Genomic DNA, 23,937 nt, shown 5'->3' on the forward strand with positions numbered 1-23,937 from the left:
GGCCGGGCGCGGTGGCTCACACCTGTAATCCCAGCACTTTGGGAGGCCAAGGCAGGCAGATCGCCTAAGGTCAGGAGTTTGCGATCAGCCTGACCAAAAATGGTGAAACCCTGTCTCTACTAAAAATACAAAATTAGCCAGGCGTGGTGGCGGGCACCTATAATCCCAGCTACTCGGGAGGCTGAGGCAGGAGAATCGCTTGAACCCGGGAGGCAGACGTTGCAGTGAGCTGAGACTGCACCACTGCACTCCAGCTGGGTGACAGAGCGAAATTCCGTCTCAAAAAAAGGAAGACAAACACCCTCGAATACCTCAGGGCACCACGGGGTTAAGCGGGGCTCCTCTGCCTTGGCCACCTGTGACCCGGGCTGGAGCTCACCCAAGCCCTTGGCCACACGCACCTCTCATCTCTCCTTCCCAGGGCAAACCCAGCTGAGGCCATGCTAGAGGGGACAGCAGAGTCTGAGCTAGGCGTGGACGTAGCAGGCTCAGCAGGGCCCTCACCTGGACAGGATGAAGGAAAAGAGGAATGGGGATCGTCAGGAGATGGCCCTGTACACCCTCACTACAACCTTCCCGGAAGCAGGGCCACATGTCCCTTCGACACGCTCCCCTCACCCCAACCCCAAACTTCACAAAGTCCTGGGCGATTTTATCTTTTTGTATTAAAAAAGTAGTAACAGACACAAATATCAAAAACACAAATGCCATTGGCAGAGGGTACAGCTGAGAACGCCTGGGTCCCACCTGAGGGGCAGCACCAGGGACTCCATGGTCCACCAACCTCCCCCACCTGAGAGCAGCTAGGGGCTGGAACCCCCGGGTCCTGCTTGGGCCTCAGGCTCTCCTCCCGTCTGGGGAGGAGGTGGGAGAGAGAGCTGTCTCCCCCAATAAATAAGTGTAGCCCCAACCCTCAGGAATCGGATTCAGGCTCAGCTGGAATATGGAGAGGCCACTTCAGCAGCTTGTCAGCAACTTTGTCCAGGGGAGGGAAGGATTCCTCTCCAAAGGTGGGAGGTGACGCTCCTCTGGGCTGGGCTGTGGAGTTCTGCTCTGTGCTCCCTAAGAGGCCAGAGGCAGCCCCTGGATCCTAGGCTGGTGATGGGGGTCCGGCCCCCTATGCTGGGAGAAGCTGGGGCAGTTCCCACTGGTTGGTCTAGCCACATCTGAGTTCTGAGAATTGGGACATAAGAGAAGAAAGCCTCGCGTGGACTCCTGGAGATGGCCCAGAACAGAGTCTAGCTGGCGCAGTTTCCTGCTGTAGGTAAGGCTGGATGGGATGAGCTCCTGTCTTCCTCCTCCTCCATGGCCAAGTCCGGAGAGCTTGAAGCCTTGGCCCCGCCTTGGGCCTCCTCGCAGCCCTCACCCTCACCACTGCCGCCACCGCAGCTGCCCTGCTCGCCTCCACCCTCTTCCATGGGCTCCAGCCCCAGTCCATCCAGCTCTGAGAAGAGTGGGTCATCAGGGTGACCAGGATCTTGGGTGCTGCTCCCACAGTCCACACAGGCCTTGGTGAGAGAAATGGACATGAGAGAGTCAGACAGCGTTCTCACTGCTAACCTGCCAGCCCAGCTTCCCACCCCCAGCCCACTGTGCTTCCCGAAATGTACTCCCAAGAAGCACCAGTCCACACAGATGCACCTGCGGTCCAACAAGGTTGGAAAGTGCCTTGTGCCCTCTACCCAGATGCCGTTACAGAACAGTCACAATGCATATTAGCATAGGATAGGCTGAGAAAAGTTCTGCAAAGACTCATGCGGCTTAATATTCTATAATCCACAGCAAATTTAGTGGAATCAACATTCTTCAGAATTAATGATCCAAGGACATCAAGGAGATCAGCTCTTGGCCTCGATCCCTTGAACTTGAGCTCGATTCTTTTTTTCTCCCCCCTGTCCCAGGCTTCTCCTCTCACCATCACATCAAGAGCCCGAGGCAGTTGGCCCTTCCGGACCCAGGAGTGCACAGCGCCCAGTTCCCGCCGCTGGTCCTCAGAAAACCGAGGCTGCTGCTTCTGCATGGCTCGGAGCCGCTCCCGATCCTGCTTCAGCACAGAGGTCACGTCCCTGCCCGAGAGGGGGTTCAGAAGGCAGAGGCTGGGATCCAGGACCCGGACCAGGACCCATGAAGCTGGCATCCTTCCTCTACCACAACTCCCCACCTCGTGCTCCTCCCCTAAACTAGGGCTATGGGAAATCAAGGCTTCCAAGACCAGGAAACCTGCTCTCCTCCTGGGAGGAACTAGTAACAGGGCTCCAAGCGGCAGGAAGAAAGATAGGAACCTTCTATCCTATCCAGGGCAGAGCCAGTCCCAGAAAAGAAAACTGCCCCCCCTACTACCTCTGAAAGGAAGGCCAAGAAGGCCTCTGAAATGCCTCACCTGGAGGGCACCTGGTAGGTCATCATGACGCGCTGGTCAGCATTGGCCATGAGCAGCCAAATGGGATCCTGGAGCACGTACTTAATCACCTGGTCCCCGGGCTCAGCCCCGCCCCGAGCAGCCCCAGCCTCAGCCTCGGAAGAGTCGATGCTGCCAAAGTATTTGCTTGTGTGGCTGCTCTGGCTGCTGCCTGTGAAGTGGGGGGCAAACCAATGGGAGTCAGGCTGGCTGCATGCCCACTCCCGGGGCCTCACAAGGCCTCCCTCAAAGGCCACATGTCCATCCCAGTGGCCTTAGGAAGCTCCGCCAAGACGGGGCCTGGACTCCTGGCTCCCAAATCACTGCCCTACCCTGGGAGATGTTGGAGGTGGGGTACTCACGAGTGATGCTGGCTGAGGTGCTGCCCCCCTCATGGGAGCCTGAACCAGACCCAGAGCCCAAGCCAGAGCCCAAGGAGCCCGAGGCTGCAGAGCCTGTGCCGGAGCGCGAGTCCTCTTGCAGCAGAAGTTCCAGCAGGTCACTGGAGCCGGAAAGTGCGTCCTGATTGGAGGACTCAGTGACCTCCACCTGGAGGAGGGGAGGAGGGCAAGGAGGGATGGAGGGGTCAGCACCTAGGCCTCCCTTCAACTGCTCTCACTGGTTGTGGGGAGAGGCACATCCAACCCCAGTGGTCTCTGCTCCCCACTTCGTGACAGCAGGACCAGGCTGAGAGAGAAGAAAGCTGGCGAAGAGTGGGGATGTGAGGCCAGACCCTTTCCAAGTGGCAGATGCTCTCTCAGAAGTTACTGAGATGTCCTCACCACCTGTCAGACAGACAGGACTGTCCCTTCAGAGAGGAGGTAACCAATTTCTGCCTCATTCAGAAATTCAGCTGGGGTCTCCCTCCACCTCCTGGAGGCCGAGACGCCGGCCTGGCAGAGACAGCAGGCAGCACAGGGTGCCAGAGGGGCGGGGCTGGGGTGGGGGCTGGCAGGCAGACGCAGGGGTCAGTGCTCACCAGTCTGGCCTCTGGCTCAGCAGCTTCCTCACTGGGAGGTGGGGGCCCGGCACTGCTCCCAGGGCCCCCTGCAACAGCAGCCCCCTCAGCACGGGGGAGCTCCTCGAGCTGCAGCAGATTGAGCTGGAGTGGAGAGCTGCATCTCGAGTTGAACAGTGGAGAGTCCTGGCGGTGAGGAGGGCTGGGGGGGAGGGCGGGCAAGGATGGAGAAGGGGAGTGCGAGGCAGGAGTGGGAGGCCCTTCAGCAGGGGTCTGGAGTGCCCCATAAGGATAGCTGGATGGGGTTGGGAACAGATAGTTAGGGAGCACCAAGGCCACCATTGGGGTCACCAAAGGGGCAGGGAAAGCAGCCGGGGGCACAGATGTGGGAGCAGGGGGAAGAGGCTGGGGGCCTCCTCGAGGAGAGAACACTGGGAGAGGGTAGGGCTGGACAACCGCTGGGAAGGGGGTAGTGGCTGGTGGGGTGGGCCAGGGGGTGGAGGGTGGCACGGGTGAGGGGTGTGAGACATAGCAGGGCGCTTCAGCCCGAGGGTTCTGGTGGTGGCGTGAGCGCTTGGCTTTGGATCGGCAGTGGTGTCGGCGGCTTGGGGGTGCGGGGCCGTGGTGGCAGCCTGTGGGGAGAGACTAGGGTTAGCAAGGGCCTGAACCTGGGGTTAGTGCCCCTGCCCCCCATACTGCCCTGACACTCTGACCAGGGAGAGGACAGGCCAAGGTCCCAGAGAGCTTCTCAACCCACACAGAACGAGTGACTCAGGAGGCGGGGCACCTTCAGGGAAGAATCACAGGAGCCAGGGACAAGGGGATTTATTGAGAAAGGAACAAGGCCAGGGAGAGGTTACATGAGGGGTCGAGCTGGGGGCGTGCGGAAGATGGAGGCACGCTGGCATATAGAGGAAGCAGGCTGAGTCCATGGACACATGGACAGGTGGCTCTGGTCCATCTGCCAAACTCCTGTGGGCACTGCCAGCTTAGGCGTTCCTCCTGCCCATCGAGGCCGTATTCTGCCTAGCTTGCAATGGAGTGAAGAGTGGGGCTGGAAAGCCCAGTCCTGAGTCTGCCTGCAGGGGGCCTCCCTCAGGCACCTGGAGGGGCTGCCTTCCACCTGCCCTTGAAGCCCAGACCCCACCCAGAGTTGGCCCAGAATCTATGCATGTCTCTTCATCAGTGACAACTGACTCCTAAGTGGGAATACTTCCTGCCCCTGCCCCCAGGCTAGGCCTGAAGTCACTTACCTGGAGCACAGCACCTCTGCCTGCCCGTCCCAGTGCCATCCCCCCAAGCTGCCCTCCTCTGGCTGCAGCCCGGAACCCCGGCCTAGTGGGGAGAAGCTAGCGAGGGGCCTGTCCCTAGGCAGGGCCTGGTGGTGGAAGCAGCACCAGTCTGGGTCCCTGGAGCAGAAACACCTCCCTTAAGACCCACCCCGCAACAATCCAGTCCTAGACTGGGCAGAGGGCAGGCTCCAGGAGGCCCCAGGAGGCTACCTCGCTCGCCAAGGGCTGAGGGAGCTGTGGAAGAGCTGTCGAGTCCACGCAGCCTGCCCAGGTCTCGGAAGCGGCTGAGGAAGGCTTGCTCTTCCTTCTGTGTGTGCAGGGACAGCACGGCCTTGGTCAGCCCCACTGGACGGTAGGCATCTGGGGCTGGGTCAGGGGCTACTGTGGGGCTGGGGGCTGGGCCTGGGGCTAGGCCAGGCGGGTCCTCCATCATGATGAGGTCTGAGGAAAGTGAGACAGGAAAAGGATATCAGAATCACCTCAGGGGTCAACACATCCGTACCACACCCTCCCTGTCCCATAGCCTAGCCAACCCCTGGCAGCTCTGCGCCACAGCCAAGCCTGGTCCCCATGTACATTTCTTGGTCACCTCTCTGCCAACGGTTGGCCCTGGGTCCTCCTCTCCATGCAAAGCTGGCCCAGAAGAGACAATAGATACTCAGGCCCCTCCAGTGGCCACTCCCTGCCAGGAACTCTACTGGGATGACCCCTTCACAACTCTTGTTGGAAGAGAAGCCCACCCCTTGGCCTTCCCTCACACATTTTCTTGTTTTTTTTTTTTTTTAGATGGAGTCTCACTCTTTCTCCCAAGCTGGAGTGCAGTGGTGTGATCTCGGCTCACTGCAACCACCACCTCCTGGGTTCAAGCGATTCTCCTGTCTCAGCCTCCGGAGTAGCTGGGACTACAGGCGCATGCCACCACGCCTGATTAATTTTTGCATTTTTAGTAGATACAGGGTTTCACCATGTTTCCCAGGCTGATCTCGAGCTCCTGATCTCAGGTGATCCTCCTACCTCAGCCTCCCAAAGTGCTGGGATTACAGGTCTGAGCCACCATGCCCAGCCCCTCATAATTTTCAAGGTCAATATCCAAAGACCCTTCAGGGATCTTCAATTTTCCTCGCCTTCAGACCCTCTGTGGTTAGCACCTCAGGGCAAACCCCCTACCCCAGACTTTGTGTTTCAACTGACAGTAACAATACAAGAAGCAGAACAGGGGAAGGGCAAAGCCGAGAAGCCTGGCAGGGAGGGGAGAGCAAGAAGCAGTAGCCCCAAACCCCAGGTCAGGGGAGGCCTCCTTCTCTCCATCAGGGCCTAGAGGGGAGAGGAAAGGCAGGAGGAAGCTCCAGCTGGGAGACTGGTGGAGCCGAAGCACTGCCCCCCAACTCCACACCCATACCCGACTCCGGGGGCTTCTTGTCTCCCACATGGACGATGGTGGAGCTGAAGCTACACTGACTGGTGACGGACACCACGCTCTCCGCCTTATTGGCCAGGGCGAGCGGGCTCAGGGTGCCTCCCACCACTGGCTCCTTCCGTGGGGTGGCCCCCTCCCCAGACAGCACTGCTGACGGCGGATCTGTGCAGAGAGATGGTGCCAGTTACCATCCCCACCCCCACCGGGAAGTCAGGAGAGAGGATCCCAGGGAAAAGGGGAAGGGGATGGTGGTAGGGAACAGTCTGGAGACCAGGAGGCTGGGGAGGAGGGCAGGGCAGAGCAAGAGGGCCCAGAAGCAGAAGGGAAAAGACACAGGGCCACCAGGCCAGGACGGGGCAGTGGGAGCGGGGTGCATTGGATCTTTACCTTTCTTGGTCCCCACAGAGACTGGACCTGTCCTCTGCTTGTCGTCGTCAGAGGCTGAGGAGGTGGTACAGGAGGAGGACGAGGCACATTTACGCTTAGTGGTGCTGGGGAGGTTGCAGCTCTCCAGGTACCTGGTGATGGACACAGCAGAGGGCATCAGAGTAGGGCTTGGGGCGGGCAGGGTTAGAGCCTGAGGTGGAGAAGATGCCTGGCAGGCCTTACCTGAGGATGCTGTCCAGGCAGTTGATCTGTTGGTAGGAGCAGCTAGAGGCTTCTTTCCTCTCAGCCTCCTCAGGGGCCAAGGCTAGTGGGGCCTGGATGGGAGCAGAACCCATCTCCAGCTCTGGGTCTGGGGATTGGCAGGGAAGGACCTTGGCCTTGAACGTGCCTGTAGCTGGGGCAAAGAGAGAAAGAAGAAAATAGTCTTCCCAAGCTCACATGGAAAAAAACAGCAAATGGGTTGGGGGTGAAAGTCAGGGGACCCCCCAGGTCTGTCTCTTCACCCACACATCGTCATCAACTCACCAGGGAGGTGGGGCCGGGGCTGAGGCCGGGCCCGAGAGTCAATAAAAAGCTGCTGGCCCTGGTGCTTCACCAGATGCACATCCTTACAGATCTGCTGGAAAGTCACCTGTGGGACACAGCACCACAGTGAGCAGAACCAGGGGCTGTGGCCAGTGTCAGGGGCCAAGGGCACAATAAAACAAGAAGGTACCAATGGGGAGGCACAGACGCCTTGACGGCAGCAGGACAAGAAGGAAAAAGCAGGAAGAAGAGGGCAAAGGAGGATCGGGCAAGACTCTGGGACTGGCAGTGCTGGTTCCAAGAAGGAGAAGGGAAAGGGCGATTAGAGGGTGAGGTGGGAGCAGGTCACTCACTGGCGCAGGAGGCCCAGGCCCCTCTGCATCACCCCCGTTGCTATCACTGGAGGACCCAGGGCTGTGGAGAGGGCCTGGGGATGTCACGGGGCCGACTCCACAGAGTCCTGTGGGGCTGGGGCTGTGCACGGGCTGCAGCGGGTAGAAGGCAGGTTAGATGGCTTGATCCTGCTTCCCACCCCTTTTCTCACCTCCCACCCTCCCTCTCCGCGACTCTCACCTGCAGCAGCAGCCGGTGGATCTGCTCTGACAGCTCCTGGATATCAGTGTCCAGGGATGGAACTGGGCTGGGGGCCGGGGGAGTGAATACGTCCTCATTCAGGGGGGCCCTGTAGGGTGGGGAAGAGTGAGTCCAGCCCTAGCCCAGTCCTGTCCCCCACCGCACTGCCCTATCCCCAACGCCAGCTCGGGGGCATGGCCCACTTACGTGCGTACTTTGTGGCGGCCCAACACGAAGGCTACCTTGCGGCTCCACGGGTGCACAAAGCCAGCCCAGCTGGTGTCCATGGTGACATACTCCCCGTTGCGGGCACAGAAGCGGATAGGGGAGTGGTCAAAGGGCTGGCCCGCCAACTGCAGGACTGATGGAAGTGGGAAAGGAGGAGAGGTCAAAGGGAGGGAGAGCTGAGTAAGAGGCAGGCGATGCCACTAGACATCCAGGAGACCAAGGCACCAAGAGACACAACCACAAGGGCAGCCATTCCAAAGCCCGGGACAGTGGGAAGGGTGAGCAGCGAGAGAGGAACTCACTTTTCTTGTGGATAGCCAGCATGAGGGGTCGGTCCTCAGGATGCAGGAACAGGAGCACTGGGGCTCCCAGGAGGTCCTGGGGCAGGTAGCCCAGCAGGGGGGCAGCCCTGAACGGGAAGGAGGCATCAGAGTGGCCGTGGCCTCAGCCCTGGCTGCCCTCGTCTCCTCTGGGTCCTATCCTCACCTTTCATCCACATCCTGGAAGAGGCAGCTGGGTGTGTGCCGCGTAGTGAAAATCCTCTTGTCGGGGGGTATCCGGGGAGCTGAGGCACAGAAAGTGTGGTCACTGGGTTTTGTCCAGAATGCCCCGCTCCTCAGCCCTCCACTCTGCCTGGGCCCAGGCTGGCTGACGATCTGCCACACAGCTCTGCCCTGGGCACTATGGGCCCAAAGATGGTCTGGGCCAATCCTATGCCCTGTATCAGTAACACGACTGAGAGCAAGCAAGGCATTCTTCTCTGCCCTCCTCTAGCTCGGGCACCTTATTCAACTCTACCTCTAAAAGGAGCTCAAATTCTCATCTTTATAATAGCTTTTCTTGTTCCAAAATTCAAAGGGTCTGGTTCATGCCTCCCAAATTCATGTCTGGCCATGAAGAAATGTCCTTCCTCCCAGCCCCCACCAGGCCACGGCCCTGACCTGCCCACCTTCGTAACCCGAATGGATGCGCTCTGCAATCAGCAGGCAGCACGGCTGTGCAGGGGCCCCATCTGAGACCCGGATCTTGGTCACATAAGGGGTTAGGCGGAATGGCTGGTACCGAGGCCCTGGATCCCGGTCAGGACCTCCTCTAGCAAAGGAGAGAGGAGCATTAGGGATTTTCAACAGAGAGCCACCCACTCCTCCAACCACAAGGTCACAGCAGACAACAGCAAAGACCCTAGGGAGGGGGCAGAAGGAGGCAGAGGTAGGCCGGGCACGGTGGCTCGCGCCTTTAATCCCAGCACTTTGGGAGGCCAAGGCAGGTGGATCACCTGAGGTCAGGAGTTCGAGACCAGCCCGGCCAACATGGTGAAACCCCGTCTCTACTAAAAATACAAAAATTAGCTGGGTGTCGTGCTGCATGCCTGTAATCCCAGCTACTTGGGAGGCTGAGGCAGGAGAATCGCTTGAACCTGGGAGGCAGAGGTTGCAGTGAGCCGAGATCGTGCCACTGCAGTCCAGCCTGGGCGACAGAGTAAGACTCCCTTTCAAAAAACAAAAACAAAAACAAACAAAAAAAAGAGGCAGAGGTCTTCTCCAGCTCCCCTCACCTACCTGATACGGCAGAAGACGGACTTCTCCTGGGTAAAGTCCCTGAGGCCTGAACCTGGGACAGACAGGAGAGGAGTGAGCACAGCCTCCTGCCCCTTCCCTAGGCTGCGAAGAACCCACTAAGGGAAAGTCTGGGTCCCCTGGCCCCTCACAGCAAGATTTCCTGGGACTGCTCATGCCTCCCCACAGTGCTTGGGCACCTCACCTGCTGAGGCCCCTGTGCCCCAGGTGGGCAGACGAGATGGAGCAGTGGAACCATAGAAGACTCCCACATCCTGGGGAGCCAGGAGCTCAGAGAAGCGGGTACCCCGGAACACGTCCCGCTTGCAACGCAGCAGGACAGCTGCCTGCTCCGAAATGTAGACGATTCGACCCGTCAGGAAGGAGACAGCCACTGAGAAGGTATCCTGGCAGGAGGGGGAGAGCAAGAGCAGATTCAAGAGCTGTGAGAGAAGGGGTAGGGGTGCGTTGGGATGCAGAGGCCAGGCCGCCGCTGACCTGGTTCCGAAGCGTGTACTCAGACGTGATGTGCTCCAGCTCCTCCAGGGTATAGGTGGACATGTCCATGGAGCAAGGCTCGCCCTCCTCCAGGCTCCACTGCTGGTAGTATTCCTGGTTGGCTGCAGGATGGAGACAGTGAGGCATTCAGTAAGGAGGCTGCCTCAACACAGGAGCCCAGGCCCAGGCCATTCCCTCTTGGGACACGCCACTTACCCTGCACCTGCTTGACACAGGCCAGTGCGTACTGCAGCGTGGCCAGGGTCCCAGAGCGGCCCTTGCCCCGGCGCTCTGGCGGCAGTCGAAGCTTGAGCTCTCGAAGTGCTGTCATGAGTTCCTTCTGGGTCCTCGCCCGGGCTGACTGTTCACTGCTGCGGGGCCCACAGGGAAGAAAGAGATAAAGATATTTTTCCCAGAGTGTGGCCTGGGCCCCTAGACCTCTCCTCCAGCCTCACTCGACGTACCTGCAGCCACTGGTGGATGGGTTGTCCTGCTCTGAGCTGGCACTCAGGAGGCTGTAGGCAATGGAACTGCTGGGTGGGGATGGGCTCTGAGAGTTTGTGCTAGGAGACAGCAACAGGCCCAGTTACAGGTAGGGCCAGCAGTGCGAGGCCTGTCACCCAGCTCTGCCTCCTCACAAGACCATTCCTAGACCCAACATACACATCCATACACACCTCTTGCTGCTCTCAGTGGTCTCCAGAAGGGCTGAGTCCTTGCCGTTGCCCGAGGAGGAGCTGTGTGAGCTCCGCTGAGATGCGCCTCTAGACTCATGCCCGTTGGACTCATTGCCGCTTGAACCATTGCTGTTGGCATCGGTGTCATCGGCCAGGCTGGGGCCTGGGCAAGGCCGGTGCTGTGGGGGCCCAGGGGATGGGACGCCCCCAGGACAAAATGATTCCCCAGGCCTGGGGTCCCCTCCCCCATCAGCCCCTTCTAGGGGGCCACTCATGTCTGGGCCATGGGGAGAACAGAACAGAGAAGGCGGAGAGGCCACCACGGATGCACAAGCGGGCCTGGAGGCCTGGCTGAGGGAGTGAGATGGAAGATCTAAGTCTCTGAGGGTTGAGAAGTTCGATCACAGCCAGTACCTGGAGAGGGAGACCAGGAAGCAGGGCTTGCAGAAAGCTGGTTTGTTAACTCCAGAGCACCTGCTGACTTCACTCAGACCTTCCCCTGCCTGGCCTCATGCAGGACTGATGGGAGTGGAACCCAGGCCTGGGGCTTCCAGTGGGGAGTCAGGATGTTTCCTGTACCCTTAGTGGGGCTGCAAGTGGGACAAGGTTCTCCCGAGCCTTCCTTCACATCCCCTGCCACCATGGCCTGAGCAGTCAATGAGAACTACAGCTGTGGGCAAAAACCTGGACACTTCCCATTCCCAAGTTCCCATTAGGTGTCCACTCTGCATGGGCCTCCAAAGCCTCGGGGCAGGGGGTGAGCTGGTCGCCTCCTATATTTAGGCCTCCAGGCTAATTTTATCCGGGGGCGGTGCCACCCCCGCTGCACATGCGCGCCGACGTGCGCGGCCCCACCACGCGCTTCCGCCGCCGCCACGGTCGCCAGGGAAACCGACGTCAGCTGCTGAGCTCAGCGGTTGCTGGAGGGACCACAAGAGGGCGGGAGGAGCGACCCCTCCCCCATTTCCCGGCGGAAGTGGGGGAACGGCCCACTCTCCCACTGGTGGGCGCGGCCGGGGGTCACGCATCCTTTACATATCCCCAGTCCCAGGATGGTTTGGTGGCCGTACGAAGTGGGACGGCCTGTTAGGATTCCAGGGTTGGTCCTGGCTTCCCCAGAACGAAGCACAACGGCCACCGCCCTCGGCGCAAAAGCCCCTCAACCTGACTCTCGCCTGGATCCCAGTCATTCTGGTCAAGACAACACAGCCTTTCCTTCTTTAGCCCCTGCGCTGCTTCCCCACCACGACGACCGAAGCCGGCAACCTGCCATCGTCAAGGACCCGAGGATCCTCTCCTCAGTCCCCTACTTTTCTGGCCAGACCACCCCCCCAACCCCAAGCCTTGGGCAGAAGACGCGCAACAGCCAACAGATCGTTCTTCCCCTACTCCCCGTCCAACCACACCCCCACTACTGAGCATTTTCTGAGCGCCAGGGGAAAAGGGAAGGTTGTGGCCAACAGCAGGAACTAGCGCTGGGAACGGGATGTTCTAGTCCGAAGTGGGCTGACATCACAGGCGGCGCAGGGCCCGGGACTGGAGAGCAGAGACACGGGGAGCGCTGAAAGCCTAATAGGGTCCTGGTACCAGGGCAAACCTGGGGCCCCTCGAGTAACGAGCAAGAAGACCGGGGCATGCCCGCTGAGAGTCGGCTGTGGGGCCGGGAAAGCTGGGACGGGGAGGTGGGAACAAGCTGGAGGTAAGGTGAGTGGGTCAGGAGTGCAGACTCCCGGTGCAAGATTTCGAGGAGGACTTCGGTCCTTGGGGGCAGGGAGAGGGTGGGTAGCGGTAAGGACGACAGTGTGCCCTCTGCCTGGGCCGAAAAGTAGCCCATCAGATTGGAAGTGGCAGCGGTCCGGCTCAGGGACGGAGATCGGCCCCAGGATGGCCGCAGAGATGCCTACCTGGTCGCAGAAGTGTCCTCCGCCCGCCTGCCCGCCGCCGCTCCAGCCTGCAGCCGAGTGGAAGCTCCACCGGGCGGGGAGGCGGGTTGCATAATGCCGGGCACTGCCCCCTCATTGGCCTCTTGCCGAGGGAGCCGCAGGCCCCGCCCCCGATTGGCTGGGGATCTCTTCCCGGCGCCTGATTGGCTAGTGGCCTCCACTGAGGTCAGGGCTGTGTCACACACACGAGCGCACGTGGACCTGGGTGCTGGTGCTGGGCTGAAGAGCCCCAGACACCGCCCAGCCAATGGGCGCGGGACGCTTGCACAGTGAATAATGGAAGGGAGGAGAGAGGGAGGTACGCTGCGCCTCTTTAGGGAAAAAACCCCAGCCAGAATAGGTGCTCAAGACTTGTCTACTTCCTGAACGCACTAGCCTTGCAGAACACATCATCTTGGCATCTTCGCCTTTCCAAGGGTGAGGAAAAGGAATGGCGCTGCAAGTTAGGCCACGCTGGATGAGATGGGTGGTCCTTGAGAGGAGGGGAGAGACAGAAACCTGCCTGGGCCTCTCCTGGGTTCCTGTACCAACCTTGTTCCCTCCCAACCTTCGTTCTACATAATGAAGCCCTTTAACCGAAGCACTTCCTCTGACACTTCAAATCCTGGGAGAGGACAGTTAAGGGTCCACGTGTGATTGGTGGGTGAGTGGGTGGAAGAAGGATGCGGACAATGGAAGGGGCGACCAGAGCCAATAGTGGCTGTGAAGGGAAACAATGGCAGGTGCTTCTACGGCCACTCAGAGACAAGGTCTCCCGGCAGCCTACGTGGTGTCTAGTACTTCCCTCCAGAGGACGCAGCCACCCACAGTTAGGGCTGCCCCAAAAGTGGGGGCCAGGAAGCCAGGACTACAGAGGGACCAAGGGGATGGCACAGAGAAGAGGCCAGCTGGGGCCCTAGACAGAGAAAGGTGGGGTGGCAAGGGCCTCATATTTCCACTGCTTGGAAAAGAGAAAGCCAAACTCCAGGGGCCCAGACGAAACGTCATCTGTCTCCTTCACTGTAGTCTGCAGAGCCCAGGACAAGACCTGACACTTGGCAAGTGATCGATAAACATGATTTTTTTTTTTTTTTAAACAAGGATAGGTTGGGGAGGTGGGAAAAGAGTGTCAACAGGAGAAAGGGGGCTGGGAATTCTGATTCTCTAAAAGAGGGTAGTAGCCTAGAAAGAGAACAGGAGCACGATTTGCAGGCAATAAAATGTTAGTCTGGGCTCAGGAGAGCTGCAGTTACACAGCCCCCTCCATCCAGGACCGTGATGAGTAGTTCCTCGCAGGGCTCCCTGGAAACGTGGGTAGTAGATGAACAGGCCTCCAAGCAGCTGCTGACATAATCATTGTGGGGGCACTCCCCTCACTGTCACGTGGCCCAAGCTTTCCTGAACAATGAGGGAAGGGTGAAGGGGAGGGCTCTGTGGAAAAGCTGGGACAAGAGTGTGTTATAAATTAACCCAGAAAAATCGAAACAGGAAAACAAAAAAAAAGATTCAGGAGCCTGGAGGCCGGGCGCGGTGGCTCACGCCTGTAATCCCAGCACTTTGGGAGGCCGAGGCGGGCGGATCACCTGAGGTCCGGAGTTCGAGACCAGCCTGACCAACATGGAGAAACCCCCGTCTCTATTTAAAAAAAAAAAAAAAAAGATTCAGGAGCCTGGATTCTCAGTCTCCTCTCCCTGAAAATGATCCTCCCCACCCCAACTCATACTGTGGCCTTGGCCTTGTCTCATTTGCAGACACCTCTTCCCTGGAAACATGGTTTTTCTCCCCCTTCAGGGATTTAGATGTGATCTCCCCGAACCCAGGCAGTCCTTGGTCTCCCGCCTCCATCTCCCTGTCTTTTGCATAGACAAAAGGCTCCAGCCCTCCAGCAGCCCCCGCTTGCTCCCAAGACTCTTGTTGTCCTGCTTCACCGTCCCCACAGTAACCAGGCCCTGCTGCCGTCAATGGAGGCGAGGGGGCGGGAGACAGCGGTGACGTCAAAGCGGAAGAAGGGGGCGGGGCGAAGCTGCCGGGGAATGTGGGGCAGGGAGGCTGGAGAGACTGGAGAGGCAGCGGTTTGGGAGGCGGCCTGCCCGAGAGGGCGGCGGCCAGCGCACTTGGGAACATCATGTTCTCTTGGCTGGTGGCCCAGGACATGCACCCAGCCTGGGCGCCTCCCCCAACCAAACGACAGCCGTCCTGTCCCAAAGCCAGGGATTCCTGGAGAGAGGATTAGGAGGAAGGGGGCCCCCTCCCCACACCTCCCCCCCACCACGCCTGGCTCTCTTTTTCAGGACTCCCATCTGCCCGCTCCTCAGCTTGTTCCTGCAGCTCTGGCTTTTCCTCTCTCCCAAACTGTACACATCTGCTGGCCTGGTACCAAACACCCAGGGCGGAGAAGTTGGAGGTCCAGTCTCTGGGAGAGAACACGCACCTTTGCTCCCTTCCGGAAGCCCCCTCAGAGCCTGAATCTCTTGTTATTATGACAGCGGGCGAGGAGAGAGGGAGTGAGGCGCGGACAGGGAGGAGAAGGGGCCTAGGATGAAAAAATCAAACTGGGACAGAGCAAGTGGCCCAGTCTGGGGCCTGGATCCTGGGAGAGGGCTAGAAGGGAGGAATGAGGGAATTTGGACTGCTGCCTGAAGACCAGAAGAGCCAGGAAGAGAGAAATGGGACGCCATCAAAACTTGCAGAAAAACTTGAGAACGTGAGACTAGTTCCCAGCCACAGCATTCACATAAATCTCTCACCATAACCCAGGCATTACGCTAAGCACTTTATATTATCTTATTTCATCCCCAGAACAACCCCGTGAGATAGGTATTATTATCCCCATTCCACGGGGGATAACTAAGTCACAGAAATTACTAAACTTGTCCAGTGCCTCATAACATGGTCTCAAGCTCTTAACAAATGGAGCCCAGGATTCAAAAATCTGAACTCTAATAATGGCTTGTCATTCCGGTTTCTTACCCTTCAGGAACCTGTGAGGTGTTAACCAACCTGTAAGCTGCATTCCAGCACTGGCAAACCTGGCCTCTCAAATATCCAGCCAATTCTGTTTGGTGCCAGGAACACGGACTCCATCCAACCCCTTTCTCTGCCTTAGGCCTGTTCCCAAGACACTGTTTGCACTCCCCACACACTTAACATCATAGCCCGTTTTCCCAGGCTCACAAAGTGCTTCAGATCACCCTAACAGCCACCAGCCCCAATGATTTCCTACGAAGCCCACTTCTTCACTTTTCTACTTTACCTCAGGCCAACTTTACCAGACGCCTGGCCTCGTTGTTTGTACAGACGGATATCAAAACACGCTGTTGGTGCCTCCCCACCTCCAGGGGCTCAGGAAGACGTGCACAGCCCATCTACACAAACCCCAACCCTATCCTCTCAGGACTCAATAGTTGCTACCCCACGTCTATTCTCAAAGACGACTCTGAGGCCTAAACCCTTCCCTTTAACACGAGACAGACACCCGGAGCCGTAATGTGACTGGCTCTGGGTCTCACAAATTAAAACACCATCCTTTCTCATATCAGCATGCCAACCCTTTGGTACCCTCCGACTTGCCCTACCAGGGCCTCCCTCCCGCCTCCGAACCTCTGCCTCTTTCAAGTGTTTAAGGGGACCACCCAAACAGCAGCCACTGAAACATCCTCCATCAGCTCTCAAGGGTCCCGTTCCGCTATCTCCCTGGGAGCAGGGGCTCCCTCAGGTCGCCGAGGGCTTCCGAGCCCCTCCCCCCGGGCAGTCAAGTGTCCAGGGACTCCAGGGGGGCGAGGGATCTGAAGTCACTAACTCCCACCCCGTCCCTCTAGACCTGAGTTCACGGTCCCTATTCTCCACAACCATCAGAGCTCCCACCGCAGCTATCACGTATTTGCACGATCCCACACACACTCTATTTAACACCTTCCTAACCGACCACACCACCCCGGAAAAGTCCACATCGACCGCCCCGCATCTCTTCCCCATCCCCGAGCACTCACCGCTCGGCGCGCACGCACACTCCGAATTTCTTCTAGGACTTCAAGCATTACACTGGCTCCTCCAAACCCGCCCACGGGCCGGGCTGCCACGCCCCCCACGCTTATTGGCTTAGGGGCGCCGACCCATGCCCCGTGCCGCGTGCAGCCGCCGGCCCCCGCACAGCCTCCATTGGCGCCTCCGGCCGCCGTCGTCTTCTCATTGGTCAGCAGACCAACGGGGGCGGGAGAGATACACGTGCGAGAGGGGCCGCCCCAACGCGGCGATTGGAAGCCTGACGGAGGTCACGCCCTCGACACTTCTGAGGTTCTTATTGGCTGGGGAAATAACCCCCGACCTGCCAAGATTGGTGACGTAATTGCCAGTCCCGCTCTCCAAGCTTTCTGACAGGCTGAGAGGTCTTGGAGCTGTAGGGTACACGTGCCGGCGGTCTCACGCGGCAACTTGTTTACCCAGAAGCTGGGGATTTTCCTTGACGACACTCTTAACCACGGCTGCTAAATCTGCGCAGGCGCATTGAGCGTGACCTGCACGCAGGCGCAGACGTGAGCGGTGGCAGCGTAGAAAGCTCACTTTGTACAGAGACCCGGGCGTGACAAGGGCGCCTCTGGCGCTGGGGTTCTGGCCCTGGGTCCCCGAGGCTCCCTGAAGCTGGAAGGTGAGAGCATTAGGGTGAAGCGGTTTTCAGATCTCAGCACGGTGTCTTGGTGACGATGAAAATGAGAGAGCCTCTTCCTGATTGTTTTCTGCGGGCCAGGCCAGGCGCTTCTCACAAACTCTTGATGAGGCCAGCTCACATACTCCCCCGGCCTCACAAATGAGACCGAGATCCAGGGGGGTTACATAATCTGTTTGCCTGTAACACGCTAGTCAGTAACAAGGCGAAAACTTGAACCCAAGTCCCTGACACCATAAAGCAGGCGGGTCCTAGGGCCCATGTGAACTCTTTTTTTTTTTTTTTTTCTTGAGACGGAGTCTCGCTCTGTCCCCCAGGCTGGAGTGCAGTGGCGCAATCTCGGCTCACTGCAAGCTCCGCCTGCCGGGTTCACGCCATTCTCCTGCCTCAGCCTCTCCGAGTAGCTGGGACTACAGGCACCCGCCACCATGCCTGGCTAATTTTTTGTATTTTTAGTAGAGACGGGGTTTCACCATGGTCTCGATCTCCTGACCTCGTGATCCGCCCGCCTCGGCCTCCCAAAGTGCTGGGATTACAAGCGTGAGCCACCGCGCCCGGCCCTCATGTGAACTCTTAAACCTGGAAGGGATTTGAGTTGGAAGTGCGAAATCCTGAGCACTGCCTAGCATATAGTAAGACTTCAATCAAGTTGGACGTTCTGGTAATGACTGTGTACCTAATTGTAAGAATCACGGTGGCTCACGCCTGTAATCCCAGCACTTTGGCAGGCTGAGGTGGGTGGATCACTTGAGGCCAGGAGTTTGAGACCAGCCTGGCCAACATGGTAAAACCGTCTCTACTGAAAAAAAACCCCACGGCTGGGTGCGGTGGCTAACGCCTGTATTCCCAGCACTTTGGGAGGCCGAGGCAGGCGGATCACGAGGTCAGGAGATCAAGACCATCCTGGCTAACACAGTGAAACCCCGTCTCTACTAAAAATACAAAAAATTAGCCAGGCGAGGTGGTGGGCGCCTGTAGTCCCAGCTACTCGGGAGGCTGAGGCCGGAGAATGGCGTGAACCCGGGAGGCGGAGCTTGCAGTGAGCCGAGATCGCGCCATTGCACTCCAGCCTGGGCGACAGAGCAAGACTCGTCTCAAAAAAAAAAAACAAACCCACAAAAATTAGCCGGGCATGGTGGTGGGTACCTGTAATCCCAGCTACTCAGGAGGCTGAGGCACGAGGATTGCTTAAACCCAGAAAGCGGAGGTTGCGTGAGCCGAGATTGCACCACTGCACTCCAGCCTGGGTGACAGAGCGAGACTGTCTCAAAGCAAACAAAAAAAGGCCGGGCGCGGTGGCGATTCTCCTGCCTCAGCCTCCCAAGTAGCTGGGATTACAGGCACATGCCACCACGCCTAATTTTTTGTATTTTTAGTAGAGATGAGGTTTCACCATGTTTGCAAGGCTGGTCTCAAACTCCTGACCTCAAGTCATCTGCCTGCCTCAGCCTCCCAAAGTGCTCACGCTCTACCTAAAATATACTCTCATTTGATCAACATCGTGTTAAGTGGATTTTTTTTTGAGACAGTCTCGTTCTGTTACCCAGGCTAGAGTGCAGTGATCTCGGCTCACTGCAACCTCCACCTCCCAGGTTCAAGCAATTCTCTGCCTCAGCCTCCCGAGTAGCTGGGATTACAGGTGCCCGCCACCATCCCCGGCTAATTTTTTGTGTGTATTTTCAGTAGAGACGCGCTTTCACTATGTTGGCCAGGCTGGTCTTGAACTCCTGACCTCGTGATCCGCCCACCTCGGCCTCCTAAAGGGCTGGGATTACTGGCGTGAACCACCACAAGCCGGCCACTCACTGTTGAAGCACCTGGGAACAGGGATACTAAGATGCCACATGGGGGCCTCCTGAACCTACAGTTCAGTGTAGGGTCTAAAGTCACAAGTCATACAACAGAGAACAGGGGTAGTAGGCCATCTACAGGCAGCTCCACAACATACTCAGCTGTGTCTCTGTGAGTCTATTTAAACCACTATTTACTAACCCCGTCTGGGCACTGGCACTGGGTTAGGCACAGAGGGGAAGACATGCTTCACAGAAATGGCCAACTACTTCATCTACTGCTGCACGGGAGCCACTGCAGAGCATCTAGAAGTTAAATCGAGAGTAGAAAGGAGTCCAACAGCAGGAACATGCCCCAGGAAAGGAAAACGAAAGCTGGGAACCCTAGACCATAGGGCGCACCGGGCTTAGAGACACAGCGGCTGGCTATGACACGTCCCATTACCAACTCCTAGTGCCCCCCTGTGGCCACTTTGAGAATCACACTTTGCCCTGCCCAAGGTCAGGGCCTCTTGCAAAGTCCAGTCCATTACCAATGTATCTTCTCCACCTTCCTGGTATAAATTCCGATCCAATATTCTTCCCATTGGTTAAGAAAAGATCTTATTCTCCCCCAACCAAAAAAAAGATAGAAAAAATAAAGATTTTAGACAACACCTGGTTACTCATTACACATTTATTGTACATTTTCACAATCTGGATGCGCCACAGAATTGGGGGCATGGGGTGGGGGAAGAGGGGGGCAGGGGACACTGGGATAATATGGGGGGTCTAGAACACAGCACCCCCACCCCCAGCATCTCTCCTACCCTTTCACACCACAGCTTAGATATCCCTGCTCCCCCTCCACACAGAAAACCTCAAGTGTGGGGGGAAAGAAAGTTTGGGGGCCCCCTCCCGTGGCAGGTTAAGGGACTGTACCCTCAAACCCTTAAAATTGTGCCATTTAAAAAGACAACAGACCCTTCCTCAATCACTTCACCCAATGAGAGGACAGCTCTCTCTGGGCTCAATAGCCCTGGAGAGGGGCGAGCATCCCCGTTTTCCAGCAAGTCCCATAGACACATTGGCAGTGACTAGTACCCCCACCCTAAATTCAGGAGGGGGGCAGTCAGAGGAGCTGGGCAGTGATGGGGGCAACACCCCCCAAATTGGGGAGGCAGGTTTTCAGTCCAACCCCCAGCAGGGGTGAGGCCAGAGATTTCAGGCAGGAATTGGGGGGATTCTCTGCCCTGCCCCACTCCTCCCCAAGGCAGTGATGACCCCCACACACACACTGGTAGCCACCCCTCTCAAAAGAGATCAATTGTGGCCAACCCCCAACTCTCCTGGTGGGAGGAGGAGATGGATCAGGCAGATGGGAGGGAAACCCCATGGGAATGTCAGTTGAATACCCCACATGAAAACTGGGGAGCAGGAATGTGGGGAGAAACCCCGAGTGGCAGAATTATTGGTCCATCATAACATACTGAACTCCAAGACACTTACATACCAGCTGGGGGAGGGAGAGGAGGGTACAAGAGGTTTGGAAAATGAGGGTAAGGGAGGCAAACTGGACTAGAGGGGCTAGGAGGAGGCAATGCTGGGGGCCAGAGCAGCCTGGTTCCCCAAAAGCCCAGGCTCCCCACCACCTGCGAGTAATGTCGTGCAAATGAAAATGTGATACAAGAACTAATGGGGACTAACTCCTCAGTAAAAAAAGAAACACAGGTTGAGAGAAGAGTGATGCAACAAAAAGAAATGGAAAGGGATGGCAGTATGTAATGATACGCTAATTAACATGCTGGACGCTCCCAAAGACCTTGGGATTCTTAGGACCAAGTGGGGCCAGTCTCAGAGCCTCCCAATGGATGCAAAGATGATGCATCTAAGGAAGCCTGGACAGGTGCTTTTTGTTTTTTGTTTTGAGGGCGGGGCAGAGGGAGCATGACAGGGAGAGGGAGGAGGAAAGGAGGGCCAGGGTAGGAGGAAGGATCAGCTAAATCTGAGGGAAGAAGGAAAGGAAAGGGACTATTGCATAGCAGATGCAAACGAAGGGACTTGGGGCTAGTCAGGAAGAAAGGGAAAGGGAAGGAAGGCAAGAGAGAGGAGGTGAAGGGAACCTCAGGAAGGGGTGTTAAGGACAACCGGAAAAATCTTCTAGTAATAAAACTACAAACAGACCAAATATATATAATATTATATATGTATAAATAACAGCTGGCTATTTACAGGGGGACACACACACGGACACACACACGCATGGATCCAGGGGAGGGGGGGGCTGAAAGATATGGCTGAGAGGTGGAGGAACGGCTGAGGGTGGGGGGAGAGGCCCTTCTCTAGGCAGGGCAGACTCCTCGGGGATTTAAGTGCTGAAGTAAACTGTGGAGAGAGGGGAAGAAGATGAGGAAGAGGGAGAGGGGAGAAAGAGAGAAAGAGAAAGCAGTGTGTCAGGCCTGGCCCTGCTCCAATCCTCCCCACTCCCCAGCTGGCTGATACCCCTACCCCTCTCTTGGACTCAGTCTTTCCATCTACAAAGCAAGGGGCTAGACAGGTAGGTTCTGAGGTCCCTTCCACTCCATAATATGGCCTTGAAGCCACAGACCCTAATCCTCTGAGCCTCTGAGACCACAAGCTCTCAAATAATGGGGTGGTTGGCTTCCTGGTCATGTCTCAAGCCCCTGGTCCTTTCCTTTCTCCTACTCCTCAATTCCAGGGTTCTCAGACTGGGCTCTTAGGCCCAAAGGGTCCTCAATGGATACACCAGCTTTCCTATTTCCAAATGTTAACAAAACTGCCAAGAACCAGGCAAAATGCAGGCTAAATAACATCTAAGTTTTTGGCTCTACATGAATCAGAATTGCCATTAGCAGCTATATGTGTTTTTGGCTGAAGAGTAAAAACTAGGTTAATGACCTTCAAAACCCAGAATCCACTGGGGAAACCTCTCCAGGGAAAGGGCCCCGGCCATTCCCACCCTACTCACCTATGATGATGATGAGGATGATGGCGCAAATCACTCCCAAGATGATCATCATCTAGGGGTGAGAGAGGAGAGGATCAGTAAGACAAACTATGATACCCCATTCACCCGCCAGTTCTCCTTCCTGTCCCCACCCTTACCTTGAGGTTTTTCCACCAGTATTTGCGCTTGAGCTTGGCTGCACTTGTTTCAAACTGGGAGGCCCCCGCCTGGAGTGCATCTGCACGGTCGTCCAGCTCCGACAGCTTCTGGTCCCGCTCCAGGACCTTGTCCACGTTCACCCTCATGATGTCCACCACCTGGGAGAAGGGCCCACGAGGCAGGGGGTGTGCGAAGGCCTACCTCAGTGAGGGCAATCCTCAAACATGTGCCCACCATGCCACACATGGAACATGCACCCTGATGCTGCCAGGTTAACATGCCAAGGACACACAGAACATGCCTAGCACACCTGGGGACATGCAAGGAGCACACATCAGGGGCATGCTGGTGACATCTCAGATGTCATAGCAACACCCTCCCTCTATGGAGCCTCAGGCACTCTGTTCATCACCAGAGCACACCTGCCCAGGCTGGCACACCCCAGGCTAGCAAAGCTGATTAACACCCCCAGCGCCCTTCCAAGTGCGTGCTGACAGGGAGACAGGGATGGGGCATGGTATCTTTGTCCGCAAACCCACAGGCGTGAACTGTCATCACTCCCAAACCAACATGGGCCCCTACACCTATACGCCAACCCCCAGGGTCCTTCCTACTGCTTTTGACTCCCCCCACACTCACCTCATCCACCTGGGCCTGGGTCTGCTGCAGTCTCCTGTTACTGGTGAGGTTTGGAGGGGGTGCAGGGGGGCCACCCTCCCCAGCCGGGGCGGCAGGGGGGGCCGTGGCAGCGGTAGCGGACCTGCGGAGCAGGGACGAATTAAGACCCTGGGCCTGCAGCCTTCCGGCCCCGCAGCCAGGGCTCCGCCCATCCACCTGTCCATCCACGTCCCTCCAGTCCTCCTTTTCGGGAGGAAGGCCACCCGATGGAAGCCCTGGTCTCGGTCCAGCCCCGCCGCCGATAAGCTGCGTGACCTTGAGTGAGGCCCCCCTCCCCCATCGGCCTCAGTTTCCCCGCCTGTCAAATGAGGGCGACCTCACAGATGCGATCCGGGTCGACCCGAAAAGACAGGCGGCCGCGGTGACAGGGGCGGGGCGGGCCAGGAGGACACTGGGTCCGCTCCTTCCCGTGGCCATCGCCCGAGCCGGCCAGCCAGGGACGCGGGGCTCCTCGGCCGCCCGCGCGCAGTCACCGGCTTGGGCCTGGCCCCGGGGCGCGGGGAACGCGGGAGACACCCCGGGCACTCCCCACGGCTGGTTGCCAAGGGCGGCGGCCGGCGCAGGGAAGCGCGGTGAGGGTGGCGGGCGGCCGACTCACATGGCGGGGGCAGCGGGCGGACGACTTGGCAGCGGCAGTGATGGCGGCGGCGGCTCGCGCTGGCTCCGACTGGCGCTGGCTGCTCGGGACGGAAAGATGGCGGCCGCGCGTCACCCGCATCCGGGCACTGCGGGCGGGGGCGGGGCGCCGCGGGCGACGCGTCGGGAGCGGGGCCGCGGGGGCGGGGCGCTGCGGGGCTGGGGTCTTGCCCGGCAGGACCAGGGGCCTGGCGCCACCATGCCCCGGCAGCTCCCTCGGCACTCGCGGGACCCCAAAGCGGGCTGCTGCGGCTTCCCCAAACCCACTGCCACCCCACCCTGTCTGACCACAGCCGCCCCCAGACCGCCTGCCACCTGCCCCTTAGGGCACACCGCAGCCTGGCCCCACACCTAACCCCCAGACCACTCCCTCAATCGTGAACCCAGTAAACCAGCCTGCACCCCACACAGCCCAAGGTCTTGCCCCGCGCCCAGGTCCCAGCACCTAGCGACCCGCCTTCAGCACTTGGAATGGGCTGGAGTTGGGAAATCAGAGAGGGCCAGTACAGGTGCTGGGGCAATATCGAGAGCGGGGACCCTGCTGCTAGGGTGGAGAGGAGTGGGGGAGGTTGGTCCCAACCCATCACCGCTGGTGGATGTCTCAGAGGAAGCCTGGGGTCCCTGGCCACTGGG

At 58.2% G+C, this 23,937-nt stretch overlaps 2 protein-coding genes across 4 annotated transcripts; both read right to left on the reverse strand.

The window, feature by feature from the left end:
- Window positions 1-646: 646 nt before the first annotated feature.
- On the reverse strand, window positions 647-16,565 carry PER1 (period circadian regulator 1). Of its 3 annotated transcripts, none has more exons than XM_032753884.2 (23): window positions 16,421-16,565; window positions 10,510-10,923; window positions 10,297-10,395; window positions 10,049-10,203; window positions 9,833-9,954; window positions 9,540-9,741; window positions 9,338-9,389; window positions 8,728-8,870; window positions 8,265-8,343; window positions 8,081-8,187; window positions 7,758-7,911; window positions 7,551-7,659; window positions 7,331-7,462; window positions 6,978-7,083; window positions 6,675-6,846; window positions 6,453-6,583; window positions 6,048-6,227; window positions 4,859-5,089; window positions 3,378-3,988; window positions 2,761-2,947; window positions 2,381-2,570; window positions 1,916-2,066; window positions 647-1,508 (listed from the first exon to the last, which is right to left on the reverse strand). In XM_032753884.2, exons 2-23 carry the CDS (start codon window positions 10,782-10,784, stop codon window positions 1,239-1,241), a joined length of 3,858 nt encoding a protein of 1,285 aa, XP_032609775.1. In that variant the 5' UTR covers window positions 10,785-10,923; window positions 16,421-16,565; the 3' UTR covers window positions 647-1,238. The 3 variants fall into 3 exon arrangements, with proteins under 3 accessions (XP_032609775.1, XP_031994336.1, XP_058287499.1); XM_032138445.2 differs by lacking the exon at window positions 16,421-16,565 and adding an exon at window positions 12,414-12,627; XM_058431516.1 differs by lacking the exon at window positions 16,421-16,565 and adding an exon at window positions 12,414-12,518 and having other exon boundaries at window positions 10,510-10,688.
- Window positions 16,566-19,540: 2,975 nt separating this feature from the next.
- Window positions 19,541-23,376, reverse strand: VAMP2 (vesicle associated membrane protein 2). The gene is made up of 5 exons (XM_032138447.2): window positions 23,267-23,376; window positions 22,630-22,750; window positions 21,990-22,148; window positions 21,853-21,904; window positions 19,541-21,248 (listed from the first exon to the last, which is right to left on the reverse strand). Coding segments are annotated over exons 1-5 (351 nt in total). The 5' UTR covers window positions 23,269-23,376; the 3' UTR covers window positions 19,541-21,231.
- Between the last annotated feature and the right edge of the window lie 561 nt (window positions 23,377-23,937).

The sequence above is a fragment of the Hylobates moloch genome, unplaced genomic scaffold (genome assembly GCF_009828535.3).
Source record: "Hylobates moloch isolate HMO894 unplaced genomic scaffold, HMol_V3 SCAFFOLD_19, whole genome shotgun sequence".
Lineage (NCBI taxonomy): Eukaryota > Metazoa > Chordata > Mammalia > Primates > Hylobatidae > Hylobates > Hylobates moloch.